Source organism: Pieris brassicae, chromosome 3, assembly GCF_905147105.1.
Source record: "Pieris brassicae chromosome 3, ilPieBrab1.1, whole genome shotgun sequence".
Classification (NCBI taxonomy): Eukaryota; Metazoa; Arthropoda; class Insecta; order Lepidoptera; family Pieridae; genus Pieris; species Pieris brassicae.
In genome coordinates this window covers 6,602,346-6,618,093 of record NC_059667.1, presented here as the reverse complement: position 1 = coordinate 6,618,093, position 15,748 = coordinate 6,602,346, and the positions used below count along the sequence as shown (strand labels likewise).

Genomic DNA, 15,748 nt, shown 5'->3' with positions numbered 1-15,748 from the left:
TCGCCCAGAAAGAACCACATTCCTACTTCTGTGCCAACCAACAAGAGAAGCCATGCCTGTTTTACAGTAAGTTGCTTATAGGCTCCCGATCCAAAAAATTCTTTAACGAGTTTTGCGTCATTTTTTATTTGCTGAAAAAGAACAATATCCATGTTGAGTTTACTGACACATATCTCCAATATTATTCCTCCATTACAAAAAAGAACCTCTGAAAGCCAGTATACGCTCGAGGCGATGCAGAAGGAGATGCAGACATAAGTCTACATTATTTAACGTAACAGGATATGTACCTGTTATTTAAATAATAACTTTTACTGCATACCATTAAGTTATGTCGATTAATAGTTGAATTTAAAACGATTCAGCAATGTATATTAAAAAAATATATGTAACAAGCTAGCAGGGTTACATTAATACCTGAGTATATTTTTTGTTTTGAAAGAAAACAACAAAAATATTTAATACTTTGTGTTCCCTTATTGCCCGTTTAAATAAAATTATTTGTTTAAATTTTAGATGTGACCAAGTTACATCGCAAAAGCAATTTACTGGTATTATTCATAAATAGATCAAGCCAACTTACACGCACTGGCGAACTCATGACCTAGAAATAGTTGCCGAATTCAAGTACCTCGGTACTTGAATCTTTATTGAGTAGTGAAGGAGAACACAAATGATGCCATGGCAAAACTATTTCGATTATGAAAAGATTGCAATATTTTGGAACCAAAAAAAAGTTGGTAGTAAAAGAATAGTTAATGTAGTTGGTCGAGCCGATGCTCGATGCTTCTCCGATGATTCCCTAGATAGCGAAAAGAATAAAATTTTCAATTCCCAGACCACTACAAGTGACGCATCTTTCTTCACTTTGTATCCAAAGGATCCAGAGTTTCTTCGGACATATAGCACACAGAGATCTGGGTAACTTGCGAGAAGCTTGTGATGGCCGGTACCGTGAAAGACACAAGACCCCATGGCCGATCCCCTGCTCGCTGGGCCCAACAAGTGAGGGACCGTCCTTAGCATTACATATTCTAGGAAAGCTAGGGCTTGTCGAAGACGAGAGGTTAATTCCTCCATCTATGCAACACGAACATGATCTTTAGTAATAAAAAACTAAATTACAGAGATTCATTAATAAGATAGGTCCTAGGTACCTTAATTTCGTTATTTGTCGGAGGAGCCATTTCTAAACTATAAAATCCTTTAGCGACACGCAATTTTCGCGCTAATTCTGACTTTGAAATATTGTCTGATATTTCTCTAATTTGTTTAAGTAAGTCTTCCTTACTTTTATGAAATGGCCCTAATAGGTCAGGGACTCCATGAGCGGTGCCAAATTTAACTCGTTCTCCTAAAACGAATATAGTAAATGTTTTGCCGAAAAGACAATCTCAATCAATTATTTATTTATTTATTAACACTTTGTTGCAGTAACGTAATAAAATTGACAAAACAAAACGAAAGGGAGGGCAAAGGAAAATTATTTTTTATAAGATCTTTTACTTACGCAACAAATTTGCTGCGAATTGTAGGACGCTTGATTTGATAACCATTATTTTTTCAATTAAATAACTTGCAAGCCAAACTTTCAATAATATTTCGGATTTTAGTATTTGTTTTTTAATGACACACAGTCATAGACATAACCATGAATCAAGGACCTATAAAATAACAAAGAGATTTATAACATGGAGCGGGATATGCGAAATACTTATAGCAATCTTACCTTCAAAACGAAATCTGATTAAAGAATGAACGAAATATTACCACTATTAATGTTTTTTACATTAGAGTTTTGTGGGTCGTGCCACTCTAATCCCTATAATAAATATTGTATACGCTTTTGTTATTTCTGAGATGTAGCAATGTTTCACAGCCCTAATTGAAAAAAAAAATTGACAAAAAGTTCAAGACCTTGTGTCAAAGTAACATTATTTAATATACTTTACATTATGTAAATTCCTTTTAATACTTCGACGTAGTAAAACATTTCATCGATCTCAACTTATTGGACATGGCTGAACCTTTGTTTAGTTTGGATATACGGAATATATGGATATGGAAAGCAAAACTATAAAATATATTGTATATGATATCTCTATTTTCATTAGTAATTACAACAAAATTTAATCTAATATAGTTGAAATGTTATTTTTTCGCTTTAGGGGGTGATCCTTTTTTGACTTTACGCCTTGTTGTCTTCGCCTTCTTTTTAGTCTTCGGGGGAACACGTTTTTGTGGCTTTTTAGTAGCTGCTTTGACTTCAGATTTAGTTTCTTTTTTAGGTGGATCTACTTTCTTAGCAGGTTGTGCTGCCTCTTTAGTCTTCGCTTGTTTTGCAGCCTCTTTAGTCTTCGCTTCTTTTGCAGCCTCTTTAGCCTTCGCTTGTTTTGCAGCCTCTTTAGCCTTCGCTTGTTTTGCAGCTTCTTTTGCCTTTGCAGCTTCAAGGCGTTTTTCTTCTTCCGCTTTCTTTAAAGCTTCAGCTTTAGCCTTTTCTGCAGCGGCTTTCAATGCAGCTTCTTTCTGTTTAATAGCAAGTATTCGTGCAGCTTCTATATCGTTTAATTTTTGTTCAAGCCCACCAATAAACTTGTCAGCAACACCGCCTACTGTAGTTTCAATTGATTTTCCGAGAGATCCTTGAAACATTTGAGAAGTCATTGGAGGCACCATTTCAACTTTTGCATATTGCCAAGCCGTCGCAACTACTGGTCTCAAATTTTTGCTGATAGCTGAAATTTACATTCAATTAATTAAATACAGGTTACAAAAATTTATGTTTTCAATCTATGCCTCCTAGCCCTTTTTGGGGGAATTAATTTCTTTCTTCAACTGCTCAACTTTTTTTTGTAACTCTTCAAGTTCTTTGGGAAGTAATCTTGCTCTATACTTCATACATGTAGATAACAATTTTTCATGTAGAGTATCAAAGGCAGCCTCCATTTTCCTTACTATAAAGTTACAAACTAAAGGCTTTGCTTTTGTGCTTGAAATTTGCTGTTTTGCGTTAACCCAAACTCTTGATACAATTGGTCCCATTTTTCTCAGAGAAACTGCAAAACAAATATGTTAGCATTTATGTAAGTGTAAATAATTTGTTTTGCTTAAAAGTTTCTATGAGAAATTCGGGATAAATCATGCAAGAGCGAAAAGTATTTATTATTTAGAAATAACTTACAAAGGGTTATATCTAGTGCAGTTTTCATTGCCCCCATTAATTAGGCTAGTGTAGCTGATAATTTTTGGGCGATTAATAAGGATAAATTAAACATCGGGAATGACATGCAGAGACATATATTTTTCTACGTCTCTATGGTTACGTGTCACGTAATCTTACCACAGATTTACGGTAATGTCGATAAAACATATAGAGTAGGTTTATTTTTATAATACCTTAAGATACTGTCTCAATCGCAGACAAATCAAATGTAAAAAGTGCAAACACAACATTTTCATAGTTGAATTTAATTTTTTAGAACCTGAAATCTAGGTTCTTTATGCGAAAGTTTTACTAAGTTCGGTATTAATAAAAAACAAAAATGTTTTTTTTTTCATTTATTCAATTATACTATTTAGATTACATTTATGATTTATGTTTACGATTCATTCGATTCAGATTTATACACTTAAGATTGGCTTCATTAAACACGACTATTAATAAAAAACTGAGAACAATTTTATGCTGAATCCTGAGACATTAAATCCAAACGAATGGGTTTATGCTTCACAACATGTTATAAAAACGATATTAATATTTCATAATCAGGCGTTCTAGTTTATTAATAATCGTTGGTATTTATGCAAATAGGCCTAGACAACGCAAATAGATCTAGAATTATGAACTGGCCTCGGTGATCAATTATCGCAATGTGTACCTAGTTGCGTACCAATCAGGTTTAACTACCGTATTTTATATCATATAATATTAGTTTGCGTGGGTATTAAGTAATATTTTATTTCAATCACCGCCTCCCAAACGTTTTTGATATCATCTTGATATCACCAAACATGCAAAGAAATTATCAATTTTACGTTCTAGCCACTGGAAATATGATATGATTTCATATTGATGATGATTTGATAATGATTTCAATTCTATGAATGTCAGTCAGTATTACTTGATTGAGACTAGACCACATTTTATTTAATTGAAAAATTAACCTACGAAACACATAAAATAATTTATGTCACAGTATCAACAAAATTCCAACTTTTAAAATCACCAGTAAACAAATTGTATGAAAATGACTGATGAATACGAAATTGTATATAAATATTTACTTTTATTTTATAGACATACAAATCTATGCAATCATTATGTACCAAGATTATTGGTATTATAATAATTCTTATTTGTTCCACATACAAAGCAATCATATTGCATTGAATCGTTGCGGCCTGAATATATTATTGTTATGCACATATTCGTATATAATACACGAGTTGTCTTGTGTATTATTTAATTTTAAAAATAGCTACTTTGTACTTTGGTTTAATTTTAGCTTTTGTTTACAAAATATTAATTTTAAAAACTACGGCCAACAGCGACCAATCTGGCTGAGGTTGTTAAGTATATTTTTACTGAAAAATAGAATAAAATATTTTAAAATACAGTCAAAACCGTTTACGATGACATCGTTTAGATCAACATACCGGTTATATTGACCAAAAGCATCGGTCCCGCCTGAATTCTGTCTAATGTCATCGGCTGTTACGACTATCGGTTTTTACGACCAAATATAAGTAGTCCCTTCGATGTCGATATAATAAATTTGGACTGTATTTACATTAATTAGACCGCGTAAGAGACGTTTTAAGATAAAGCCATAGAATTCCTCCTTTATCAAAATTTTTAACCATATAAAAAATGTTGAAATCACCCGTGATTTTTTTCTAAGACAAACAACGAACGAGCAGTGTTGGCCTAGTGGCTTCATCATGCTACTCTTATCCCTGAGGTCGTAGGTTCGATCCCCGGCTGTGCTTTCTTTCTATGTGCACATTTAACATTCGCTTGAACGGTGAAGCAACGGCGGATCCAAGGGGTGGGGGGGGGTCATGGGGGTCATGACTTAGGTGGACCACTAATTGAACATAATGATTTTATTTATATATTTTGTCACTATACAGATTTTATGTGAATACATACCTTCAAAATTTAATTTATTTATTATAATATAATAACTTTGTATGATGGCAAACATTTAAGAACGAACGCATCGACAATTTGAAAACTACTAAACTTCAAAATGTCATAACATAGTTATAAGTTAAAAAACTAAAATTTCTTTCTACCTATATTATGTGTTTAAAAGTGTACCTTTATAAGTATTCTTAAAATCAGAATTAAACCGTGCCTAAGATCTTCAATGGTTGAAGATCGCCTAAGCGGACTGGCACTCCTCCACGTTCATAAAAACCCATAATATACCCATTGACATAAATGACGTGATAACGCGTTTCAGGTGAAGACGTAAAAGAAAAATTGATTTTGTTATTTAAATATAATAATATTTTGTTTGTTGGAAACCCTTGTCGTACAACCTCGACATACCTCTAGCTGTTATGATAAATCATTCACCATGGTTATGGAATATAAATCCTCATTCCATGCGTGATAGTGCTAATTTGAATGTCTTCAAGAGAAGATGGCAATATGTACGTGTATATGAACAAGTTATTATGTGTTGTGTTTGCAATAAATAATAAATATTTTAAGTACAGTAAATTAATAAAATAATTACTTTTTATTTGTATCTATTATTATCAAAATTAAATTATAAGTTCTTGACTTGACCACGTTTATGTGACCCTGGCGCCAAAGCTGGATCCGCCCTTGCGGTGAAGGAAAACATCGTGAGGAAAACGGCTTACCTTAGACCCAAAAAGTCGACGGCGTGCGTCCAGCACAGAAGGCTGATCGCTTACTTGCCTATTAGATTAACAAATCATCATGAAACAGCTACAGAAATCAAGCCTAAACAAAAGAAAAAGATTGTAGCGCCATTGATATTATTTTATCAAACAACGGGGGTTGCGACTTGCGAGGCGCACTTTCACCCACTAAGTCAACAAGTCAAGTACCTAGGAAGCTGCTGGACTGCTTTAGCACATTTACTAACAAGGAATACCGTCAGAGTCTTAGGGCGATTCTGTAGCAAACTCGAACAGATCTCGAGTCAAATACACTTCACCCTGTTTGACCTAAGCCCACCAAAATCCGTTGAATAAAGATTTCACTTGAATTCTATAATCGAGGTATACACACAGATCGGTGTTCTAGTAAAAACAGTCCTAGATGCCGTAGTTGCGTAAGTCTTATGTTTAAAGCTCTAATTGTGGTCACAAATGTTTTGCTTTGCTTTCGCTTTAGATGCTAATATATTATGCTGATTGACGTTACTATTACAACACTGTCTGTAGTAGAATTGTTAGCACTAATTACGTCAGACCACGAAATCCGTTAGCGCACAAGTGTGAACAAAACAATGCAATGATAAACAATAGTGACATAAACTGAAGGTTAGTATAGTAAAAAAATGATTAGCATCCACATTTGGAAGTGTTGAATAAATTGGTAAGTACTTTTTATAGTTGGAAGATGGATTTATCAAGGATTCGATAAGGGGGCACTATCTTCACGCACTAAAACGTTATTTTATGTATTATTGAAGTGAAACTTCTTTATCGGCGTTGGAAAAAATTTCGTCGGTTATGCGTCACATTTTTCGGTTACGCGTCACATTTTTCCGTTACGCGTCATCTTTTTCTTATCCCTACCACGGTTGATTCGATGAGATTCGAAGCCATTAATAACGATAACAATGATAGTAATAATTCTATTACAATTAATTAAATTCTGTAATAATCATAGTAGTAATAAGGTAAAATTAAATAATTGTATCATTTTGTATTCATGTCTGTAATAATAAAAGCCTTTTATTAAACTTTACTTAATATAACTTTATTTAACCTATTTCTGTAAAGTTGCATATATAGTAGATCAGTTTTCGAAAAATAAGGCCATAAAGAAGTTTCACTTCTTACGTGCGTACATTAAACACTACACGCAAACATTTTATTATAAATAGAGCAGTTTCGGCCTAGTGGTTTCAACGTGCGACTCTCATTGCTGGGGCCTTATGTTAGATGAGCTAGGCACTAATTGACTCATACGGTGAAGGAAAATAGTGAGGAAACCGGCATGCCTTAGTCTCAGGTACAGAAGGTTGATCAAGTATTTGCCTGTTAAAAAGGATCACGGAACTGATAAAGAGATATAGTATTATAAATATACAGATGGAATAATTGTCTCATCAATAATACAGACTTGAATACAGCAACGGTACTCTGGAACTTCCAAAAGAATTGTAACGAAATTAAGCACAACAACTAAATATTTAAGTAAGAATCAGTAGGTATACCAATCAGTTCTTTAAAGGGAGCGTTCAAGTATTACGTAACGGATTTTGGGAGGGGGGGTCCTTTTGCAAAAAGTTACGATGCGGGGCAGGGATTGAATTACGCATTATTGTTAATATTATTTTCTACTTTCCAGTACTTTACACCACATAATGGTAAGTTCTAGGTTTAAAGAGTCACTGGAGTTGGTCACGAAGCGTTTTACTATTGGAAACAGAAACGTTACGGCGCGTTTCATTTGTCAAGAATCTCCAAAAATTGCGTGACGTACTTAAAATACTTGAACGCTCCCAAAGTAATAAATTGTGCAGTCTCACGGGTGTATCAAGAGAAATCAAGAGAACCGAATCCTTCGTCAACGCCTCCTGAAGGTTAGTAAAATTGTATTTGGAAGTCTCACAATTAATAAACAAAATCTCCTTGTAAATTTAATGATAGCTTTCTCAATAATCAATTATTATTTGCCCAACAATTTAGATGTAACCTACTTCATAGTCCCGAAAGTTTTTGTATTGTGTCCTACTTTTCAGGTTCGTTGCCTTCAAACTCATCTAACTGGACAGTTTTTTGCCCACATCAAGATGTCGGCATCATGTTTTTTTGTAATGCACTAGTTAAATCGTATTGCGCCGTTTTTAAACGTTACTTTGAATGTATAAAGCAAGCGGTCGACCGCGACCTCGCTCGTAAAGGATCAAGGTAAATATAGGAACAGAAATATATAAACGCTTAATTCAAATATGAAGATTAAAATCAACAGGTACAAACCACCCATCATAATTCGTTTATATCATAACAGAAGTGTGGGGAATAATTTCTAGATTTTCCTAGAAATTGATTTTTTTTATGTGGTTCTAGTTTTAAGTTCTTTTTAGATGTATTTGTTACAATCATATAGGAAAGTGGAACTCTTTTATATATGAGGTCATCGCTCCCGGCTCATGTGCCCGACCCTAGGCATGTTATTCTTTGTTATGCTATCTGTTATTTTTTATATAATCTGTTTCTGCCTCTACCAAGTGGAAATAATTTTCTTGATTCGCTGGTAATCGAACACTCGGTTTAAGCACTTTGAACACACAATCGCTTGACAAGTGATCCAAAAGCGTATGGACAGTTTTAAAAATTTGCATTTGGCTCCATACCTACTTTGTGTTATGCAATCAAAGCGATTCGATTCTCTTTATCACCACACTCCATTTTAATATCGCAAAATATTGTATTGGCGCCAAAATGAAAAAAACCCAATGAACAATCATATAAAAATGACAGATTCTAAGTTCAAATGTAATATTTTGTTAATTTTCAATTGTAATAGTATTTATGGCCGGACTAAGTATATATATAGACAATTAAATTTGAAGAATTAATTAAAAATAATATATTACATTTTTACTACTAAACCACTTTCTATCGAATATTCATGCAAAAAAATGCTCATTGCAATTTCAGACGCGTTTAATGACATAACGGTTGTCTACTGTAAACTTAGTTGCTTTTTTATTGCTTTTTGTCTACATTTTTAGTCTATTTTATATTGCGCCTACACGTGCATACTGGTGATACAAAGTAGGTATCGCATTATTTTTATACAAGCCTTCACCCGCAGCTTCGCTTTTGTGTATTTAGGCAAGCTTTTTATGCGACCTTTTTCAAAAGTAATTAATATATTTTAAGTTTAACCATCCTCGGGAATCACTCTATTTACGGATATCCGGTAGTTTTCGTGTTTATCGCAACCAGGGGACTTTCGTGATCTAACGTGCTCGTTGCTCCAGTTGGATATGTACTTATATTTTATTAACCATCTCTCTAGATGCCTGGTGCGATATAGCGGCGAAGAAACGGATAATCGCCTATAAAACAATACGGTGTGTCTTTCATATTAATATTAAATAGTAAAGGATTCTGAAGTTAATAAAAAGGGTATAACAAAAATGTACCAAAGGGTGTTTTAAAGATAAAAAAAATATTAAAAAAAAAACAGGACATAATGTCCAACAAAATTTTACCTTGATAAACGTAGTGATTATAGTGGAAGAAGAAGCCGCTAAAATTTAATTAAAACTTCTTTGCCTCAAATTATTGACATATATGATAAATTATGTTTTCTGTAGTCTGTGATAAATAATAACGTGTGTGTACTTTGTACACGCGTTAGAAGTTATACTACTTTGTTGTAACAAGATAAAAAATCTTTTCAAAAATTTTATCTTTAGCCTTATTCTACGTTTGTAGAAAAAACGACACTAACAATAAAAAACAGGTATTTCATACATTGAAAGTTTTATTATAACGTATTATCTAGTTAAATAAAGTTTATTTAAATATTACAAAAAAGAAATATTTTTACATAATTAAAGAAATGGACATTTTTTATTGTAGCTTCTGAAGTGAAACTTCTTATTCGGCGTTGTAAAAAAATTTACCGTCACATTTTTCGGTTACGCGTTACATTTTCCGTTACGCGCTATCTTTTTTTGTACCACGATTGATTCGAAGTCATTAATAGCAAAAATATTTAATAACGATAACAAATTATATAATTATATTATTTCATTAATAGTAATAATTCTATTATTAATTAATGAAATTCTGTAATAATCTTAGTAGTAATAAGGTAATATGAAATAATTGTATTATCTGTATTCATGTCTATGACAATAAAAGCCTTTTGTTAAACTTTATTGAACCAATTTCTGTAAAGTTGCATATAGTAGATCATTTTTCTAAAAATAATGTCATAAAGAAGTTTCACTACGTACGTGTGTACACTAGTACACGCACACATTTTTTTTTATTCACGTCCAGGTGGTTGGAGTAGACATGTGAGTTACAAGAGGCTTATGATAGCTAAAGTATCATACAAATATTGTTGGAGAAACATTGTCGAAATATCGTACAAATACAGAATCAATAGTTGTACTATGTCGTATCGAAGAAACTAACCACGGTTCTCCGACTATGTATGAAGATAATGCCCGTTTTAAAAAAAGGCTGTTGGTTTTTTGTGACGGTGTGCGGGCGCATCGTACAAATTCACTCTCTTCATTTTTCCCTAACGCAACAAAAAAGTATAACTTAAATAATAAACTTTTCAGCCCGGGCAGTTGTAAATACGGATGACACAATAATGCCTTGCATGCAAATATCGAAATATTATTTAGAAAAAACAATTAATATGTTTGTAATGTATAACATATTATGTCAAAAACTTATAAACTAACTGCAGAACTAGATACAGAAGCCACTATCGCCAAGAAAAAGGGATCAGCTTTTAAGTTAGTTAAACAGTACGTATTTTATGAATAAGAAGGTTGTGGCATTACTAATCCTCAAGAATGTTGTTTAGTCATAATCCTTGATTAACATGCTAAAAAATAAACCCTTTGTATAAAAAATAATTAAGAGGCCACGACGAAACACTTAAGAAAAACAAATATCGTGCTCCAAACGACCTAAGAAGTCACGCGTAAATTAAAAAATATACTAGGCACGGTAAGGATGATCTCAGATTCCTTATTACTATACAAAAACGTTACGCACGTATTCATAGTTTATCTCATAACAACATTTTATAGATTTCAAGACCTTGATGAAAATTACCCCCGTCATAGTAACTATGATCAGGATAAATATTTATTCAGTTCTACAACAAGGGTCAACTATGTACTCACACGACACAGTGCTCTCTTATCATTAGCTTTGCTGACTTTACCTCGTAAATGTAACCATTCTCGTGATATACCTGTCACTATTACTCTAAACAGAACAAATCTAAGCGTACGACCAACCAGTCTCCAGAAAATAAACCACTCTTTAAATGGAAATTGTATTCGTTACGTTATAAATATGACGATTATTTAAACGATCTTAATCCATGTGATTGATTTCCTTAGTTTAAATACGTATCGCTGCCGTAAAAACAATTTATATAATTAAAAATTTGTTGATTAAAATGATTGGCGGAGAGTTTCTTGCCAGTTCTTATTGCTCGCTCTACGCCCTTGACTTGCGAACTGTTAGTAAATGTAAATTTAGAATCAATTTAACATTTCAACTTCAATAGCAAAGTCGAAGTTCATAAGTGGTGGTTGCCTAATGAATAAAGATATTTTAAGTTTCAGTTTGATATAATTCTAGCACACTATAATACTTTTTAGGAATATCCTAAGCGGCAAAGTATGTTTTGTAATTTTCTTTTGTCGTCGCGTCGTGTTGTTCGTCTGATACTGTCAATAAAAGACATCAGTTGTGGAGTCTCCATTTATTTATTTTAACATTACAATGCACATACAAGAATAAAAAAGCGCAGCCAGTTTCTCTAGCATAGTTTGAAAACTCATCCATTCCAAAGTAAACGACGAACTGTTAACTATTGACTTTAGTGTGCGCCTCACATCCTTGAGGTCGTAGGTTCGAACCTCGGCTATGCGTCGATGAATTTCATATGAAGTATTAAATACACTTGCTTCTGTGAAGACAAACATCGAGCGGAAACCGTTATACATTAGACCCAAAAGTCGACATCGGTTGTTAGCAACAGAAAGCTGTTCACCTACTAGTCTTTTAGAAAATAACAAATAAACAAGAAATGTATACAAAAATCTATGGTCCAGACCTAAAAAAATGTAATCAGATTTATTTTTAAAAGCGATAGCGTTTGCAAAATAGTTTTAATAGTTTCACAGAAACAAAATCAACTTTACGTATAGTTTTGTAGGTGTTAGTACAACTCGTTAAATTATTGGATTGCTTCATCCCAGCAATCTGCTTCCGGAAGTTACTCGACCTAGTATGTAAAACTACTTCGTTGTAAATATAGATATTACACAGCAGTTTTGAATAACCGACTTTTTCAGAAGTCAATAACATAACTTTTTATTAGATATTTAAAGAATCACATTAAAGTTTGCTTTACCATAGTAGTAGTAGTCCATAAACTTATTGTAGGTTTCATTTTCAAAACTTATCCCATTAATAGTTACAATCACGCGATTAGAATTCATCATACATTTGATTCAAGGTCAATAAGTATGATTAAACTATATTATCTTAAATACATTGGCCCTACCACAGAGATAAATTCTTTTTTACAAATTTAATATAAGTACCTAATGTAGGATTATAAAATGTGACTAAATGTCTTTCTAAACAAGGCTATCTCATTTTATGAAATGTAATTTATATATCATATCTTCCGATTAAGGCAATTACCACCTTTTTTTCCAATAAATGTTTAATATATTTAAAGATAAAGTACATAGCAATTAATCGACAGCCAAGAATATAAACGAAAAACTCAGACGCTAACCAATTCGGCTTTAAAAATCTGTTTCGTTTTCTGAATGGATTGAATTAGCGATAGACAAAGTGCAATTCAATCCCTTTGAAGAACCAGACGGTTGCTAATATTAGACGGGACAAAAAACAGCCGTGGGCCCTTCCTTCAGGGTCCCTCGTACCGGAGCGAGACGCTTTGCTTCCGAACTATACACACTTGTATATTGTGTCTGTGTGGTGTGTATTAGGCGCGGCAGTGCTCCGCGCGCCTTCACCCGCGGCGCCTGTGTTGCCGGCAATTTTATAATAACTTGTGACATTGTGTTACAAAAGTGACCGACCTCTATAAAGTTATACTAGTAGTGCTAAAACGCCGTAGAAGGATTTAATCCTACAAAAAACGCCCACCAGATTCCAGACCCTATTCGGATAGAAAAACAAACATACCATCCCGGTAAGTTTCACACTGAGCAGTATTTGTCCTATAGAAGCTTATAAGTTGGAAAAGTTTGAAGTTAGTAATTCGTAAATGCTCTGGTATGAGAATTATAATTTATGCAAATATTTTTTAATGCTTCATCGCTCGGAGAAAAGAACGGGTGAAAGAGAAATCACATTGATAATTACATGTTCGCTGGTTTAATTTGGCGATCGTAGTCTGAATAAATATAAAGATGTTATTTTGTTACTAGCTTCAACGCGCCCTAACCATCCGTTTAGCTGTTTTAAAATAAACATCTATAGATCGTCAGATGTCTCATGAATGCAAAATTACGTTGTGGCAAAAACCAGTTCAAAATATTGGGGATTGGATTTATTAATGAGCATGCCATAAAATATCTGTTATCATTCATATAAAACCATAATGAAATTCGTTATGTGATCTGTCGTTGCTTTAAATGTAAATAGTGACGATGTTGACTTATTGACAATTATTTACTAAAGTAACGAACGGCTCTCTGTGACTTTTAATTTTGATTTCATAACAATAGTATGACTTATATTACGTCCTTCGTATAGGTCCTTACCTAGAACGAACCTTAATCAATTCTATAATGCGAAACAAAAAGAATCGCGTTTCCTCAATGATAAAGGATGACATTAAGACATGACAGATGACTAGTGCTGTGAAATCGTAACTTTTTACTTAAGATGTCATCTGTATGAAATACCGCAATATCTTTGTGAGACATCTATGAGACGTCTTGACCTGACGAGTTTGCTCCACAATGGTTTTTCAACATATTTGCATCACTTGCTAAACAATGGTTACCGAACTTATTTAAGAAACATCAATACATTTGTCACATCCGTTTAAAAATCATTCCATTATATTTTTGAATGAACGAACAAACGAATATATGCTATTGTTTTAACCAAGTGTAGTTAGGTTGTATATCGTTGGACTGAATCACGCCCCTCTGTCGCAGTTTCAAATCAATAGTCCAACCAGTCCAGACTTTACAAGCTGATGTATATACTATAGTGTACGTAATGGAATTTTTCGTATTTTTGTACTTTGTTTTTTTTAATTACCCAATAATACCTATGAATTTCTTTAGAAATTATTTTTATCAAACCGAGCGGTTATCTACGATATAGATAAAATAAAATAAGACATGTTATCATTTCATTAATTTAGCACGATAACAATTCCCCAAAACATCGTTAAATCTTATTAATTTTTTTCAATTACCAGTGAGAAACACTTTTGTAGTTAGTAGGTTGGTAGTTTTGCCGAATCCAACACAATTGTGTCAATCCTTTGTTCTTACATATGACGATAATTTTCTTCCCGAGACTCGGTACCATACCTATATGTTTCTTGTTTAGCTCAGTGTATTTATCAAAATGACATAAACCCAAAACCTATTTGTTGATTATACATAATATTTTGTCTATAGATGTGATTAGTCTTATATTCTAGTTTCTTTTCAAACATTCTATGTATATAATGCAAATTCCCGCGTATTCAAGCTATAAGCGAAATGGAATTTTATTCAAACCAGGTTTAAAATAAAATCTTACTGGATTTACAGGGAAATAAAGTTGAAAAGCATCAAGCAGCCACTTAAAAATTTTATTCGATAAAGGACCAGTTTTGTATGAACCACGGTATGGCATCTAATTCGCAGCAATAAATTGTAATTTAAACATATTTGAGATCATGTAAGCCTGGTCACTGAACCCTTTCCCCTTGAAAGCGTTACTCGACAACTTTTAAGTACGGGCATTATATCAAAGTACATATTTATCAAGGTTTTAGAACGGAAATATTGGTGAATAATGTTAACATAAAAAACCATATATATAAAGGTTTTCATTTATCTAATTATATATTATGTTTGAGGTGAGTTTTTTTATTTATTCAGATACAAAATTTTGGTACTACTGGTTTGATATTCTTCATTTCTATTAACATTACCTATTTTTTATACGAACCGAGATAACATTATTGACACTTACGAAAAAGTGACTATCTTAATATTAAAATAATTTTATTATTTCTCTTGTTTACATTGGCTCCCACAGTTAATTAAATAAATCACTTATTGGTGTCAGAATTGTACAAATGTTACACAATAAAAAAAGGTAAGAAAATTGTCAAACGTCAGCAACGCCAAATAATAATACGCTTAAATATTACATAATGTATACGTAAATTATGATTACTCTGCATTTAGTGATACGATATGAGAACATAAGATTTTTAATCTAAATTAATATTTGAACTTGAACGTAGACCTGACGAGATAAGTAAACTGATAAAACATTATCTCGGTGATGATGCCTGGGACTTTTACATGAGTCATAGCAAAAAGCTATCAGAATACCTGTACTCCGAATCTACTCGTTAAGTTCATTATGGCTTAAGGAAATCGCCTTTGGCGAATTTTTTTGTTCTCATTGTCTTAAGTGCCGATACCCGATACTTAGTCCACAAATTTAGTTTTATTTCGTATTCTTGTCTTATCATTTATTATCACTTAATTTTAAAGTGCACAATTTTTCAGGGCCGATTAGTGAATATCAATATTAA

At 32.8% G+C, this 15,748-nt stretch overlaps 2 protein-coding genes across 3 annotated transcripts in view; one reads left to right on the top strand and one right to left on the bottom strand.

Moving 5' to 3' along the window:
• Nucleotides 1-2,082: 2,082 nt before the first annotated feature.
• On the bottom strand, nucleotides 2,083-3,306 carry LOC123707186 (histone H1, gonadal-like). Of its 2 annotated transcripts, none has more exons than XM_045657034.1 (2): nucleotides 3,182-3,306; nucleotides 2,083-2,735 (listed from the first exon to the last, which is right to left on the bottom strand). In XM_045657034.1, the coding sequence occupies exons 1-2, from the start codon at nucleotides 3,216-3,218 to the stop codon at nucleotides 2,152-2,154; spliced, it is 621 nt and encodes a 206-aa protein (XP_045512990.1). In that variant the 5' UTR covers nucleotides 3,219-3,306; the 3' UTR covers nucleotides 2,083-2,151. The 2 variants fall into 2 exon arrangements, with proteins under 2 accessions (XP_045512990.1, XP_045512991.1); XM_045657035.1 differs by having other exon boundaries at nucleotides 2,083-3,056; nucleotides 3,182-3,300.
• Nucleotides 3,307-12,954: 9,648 nt separating this feature from the next.
• LOC123706941 (beta-1,4-glucuronyltransferase 1) overlaps nucleotides 12,955-15,748 on the top strand; it is a 38,109-nt gene continuing 35,315 nt past the window's right edge. Inside the window, exon 1 of the mRNA XM_045656595.1 lies at nucleotides 12,955-13,162. The gene's annotated coding sequence lies outside the window, so the exon portion shown is untranslated. The remainder of the gene's footprint in view (nucleotides 13,163-15,748) is intronic.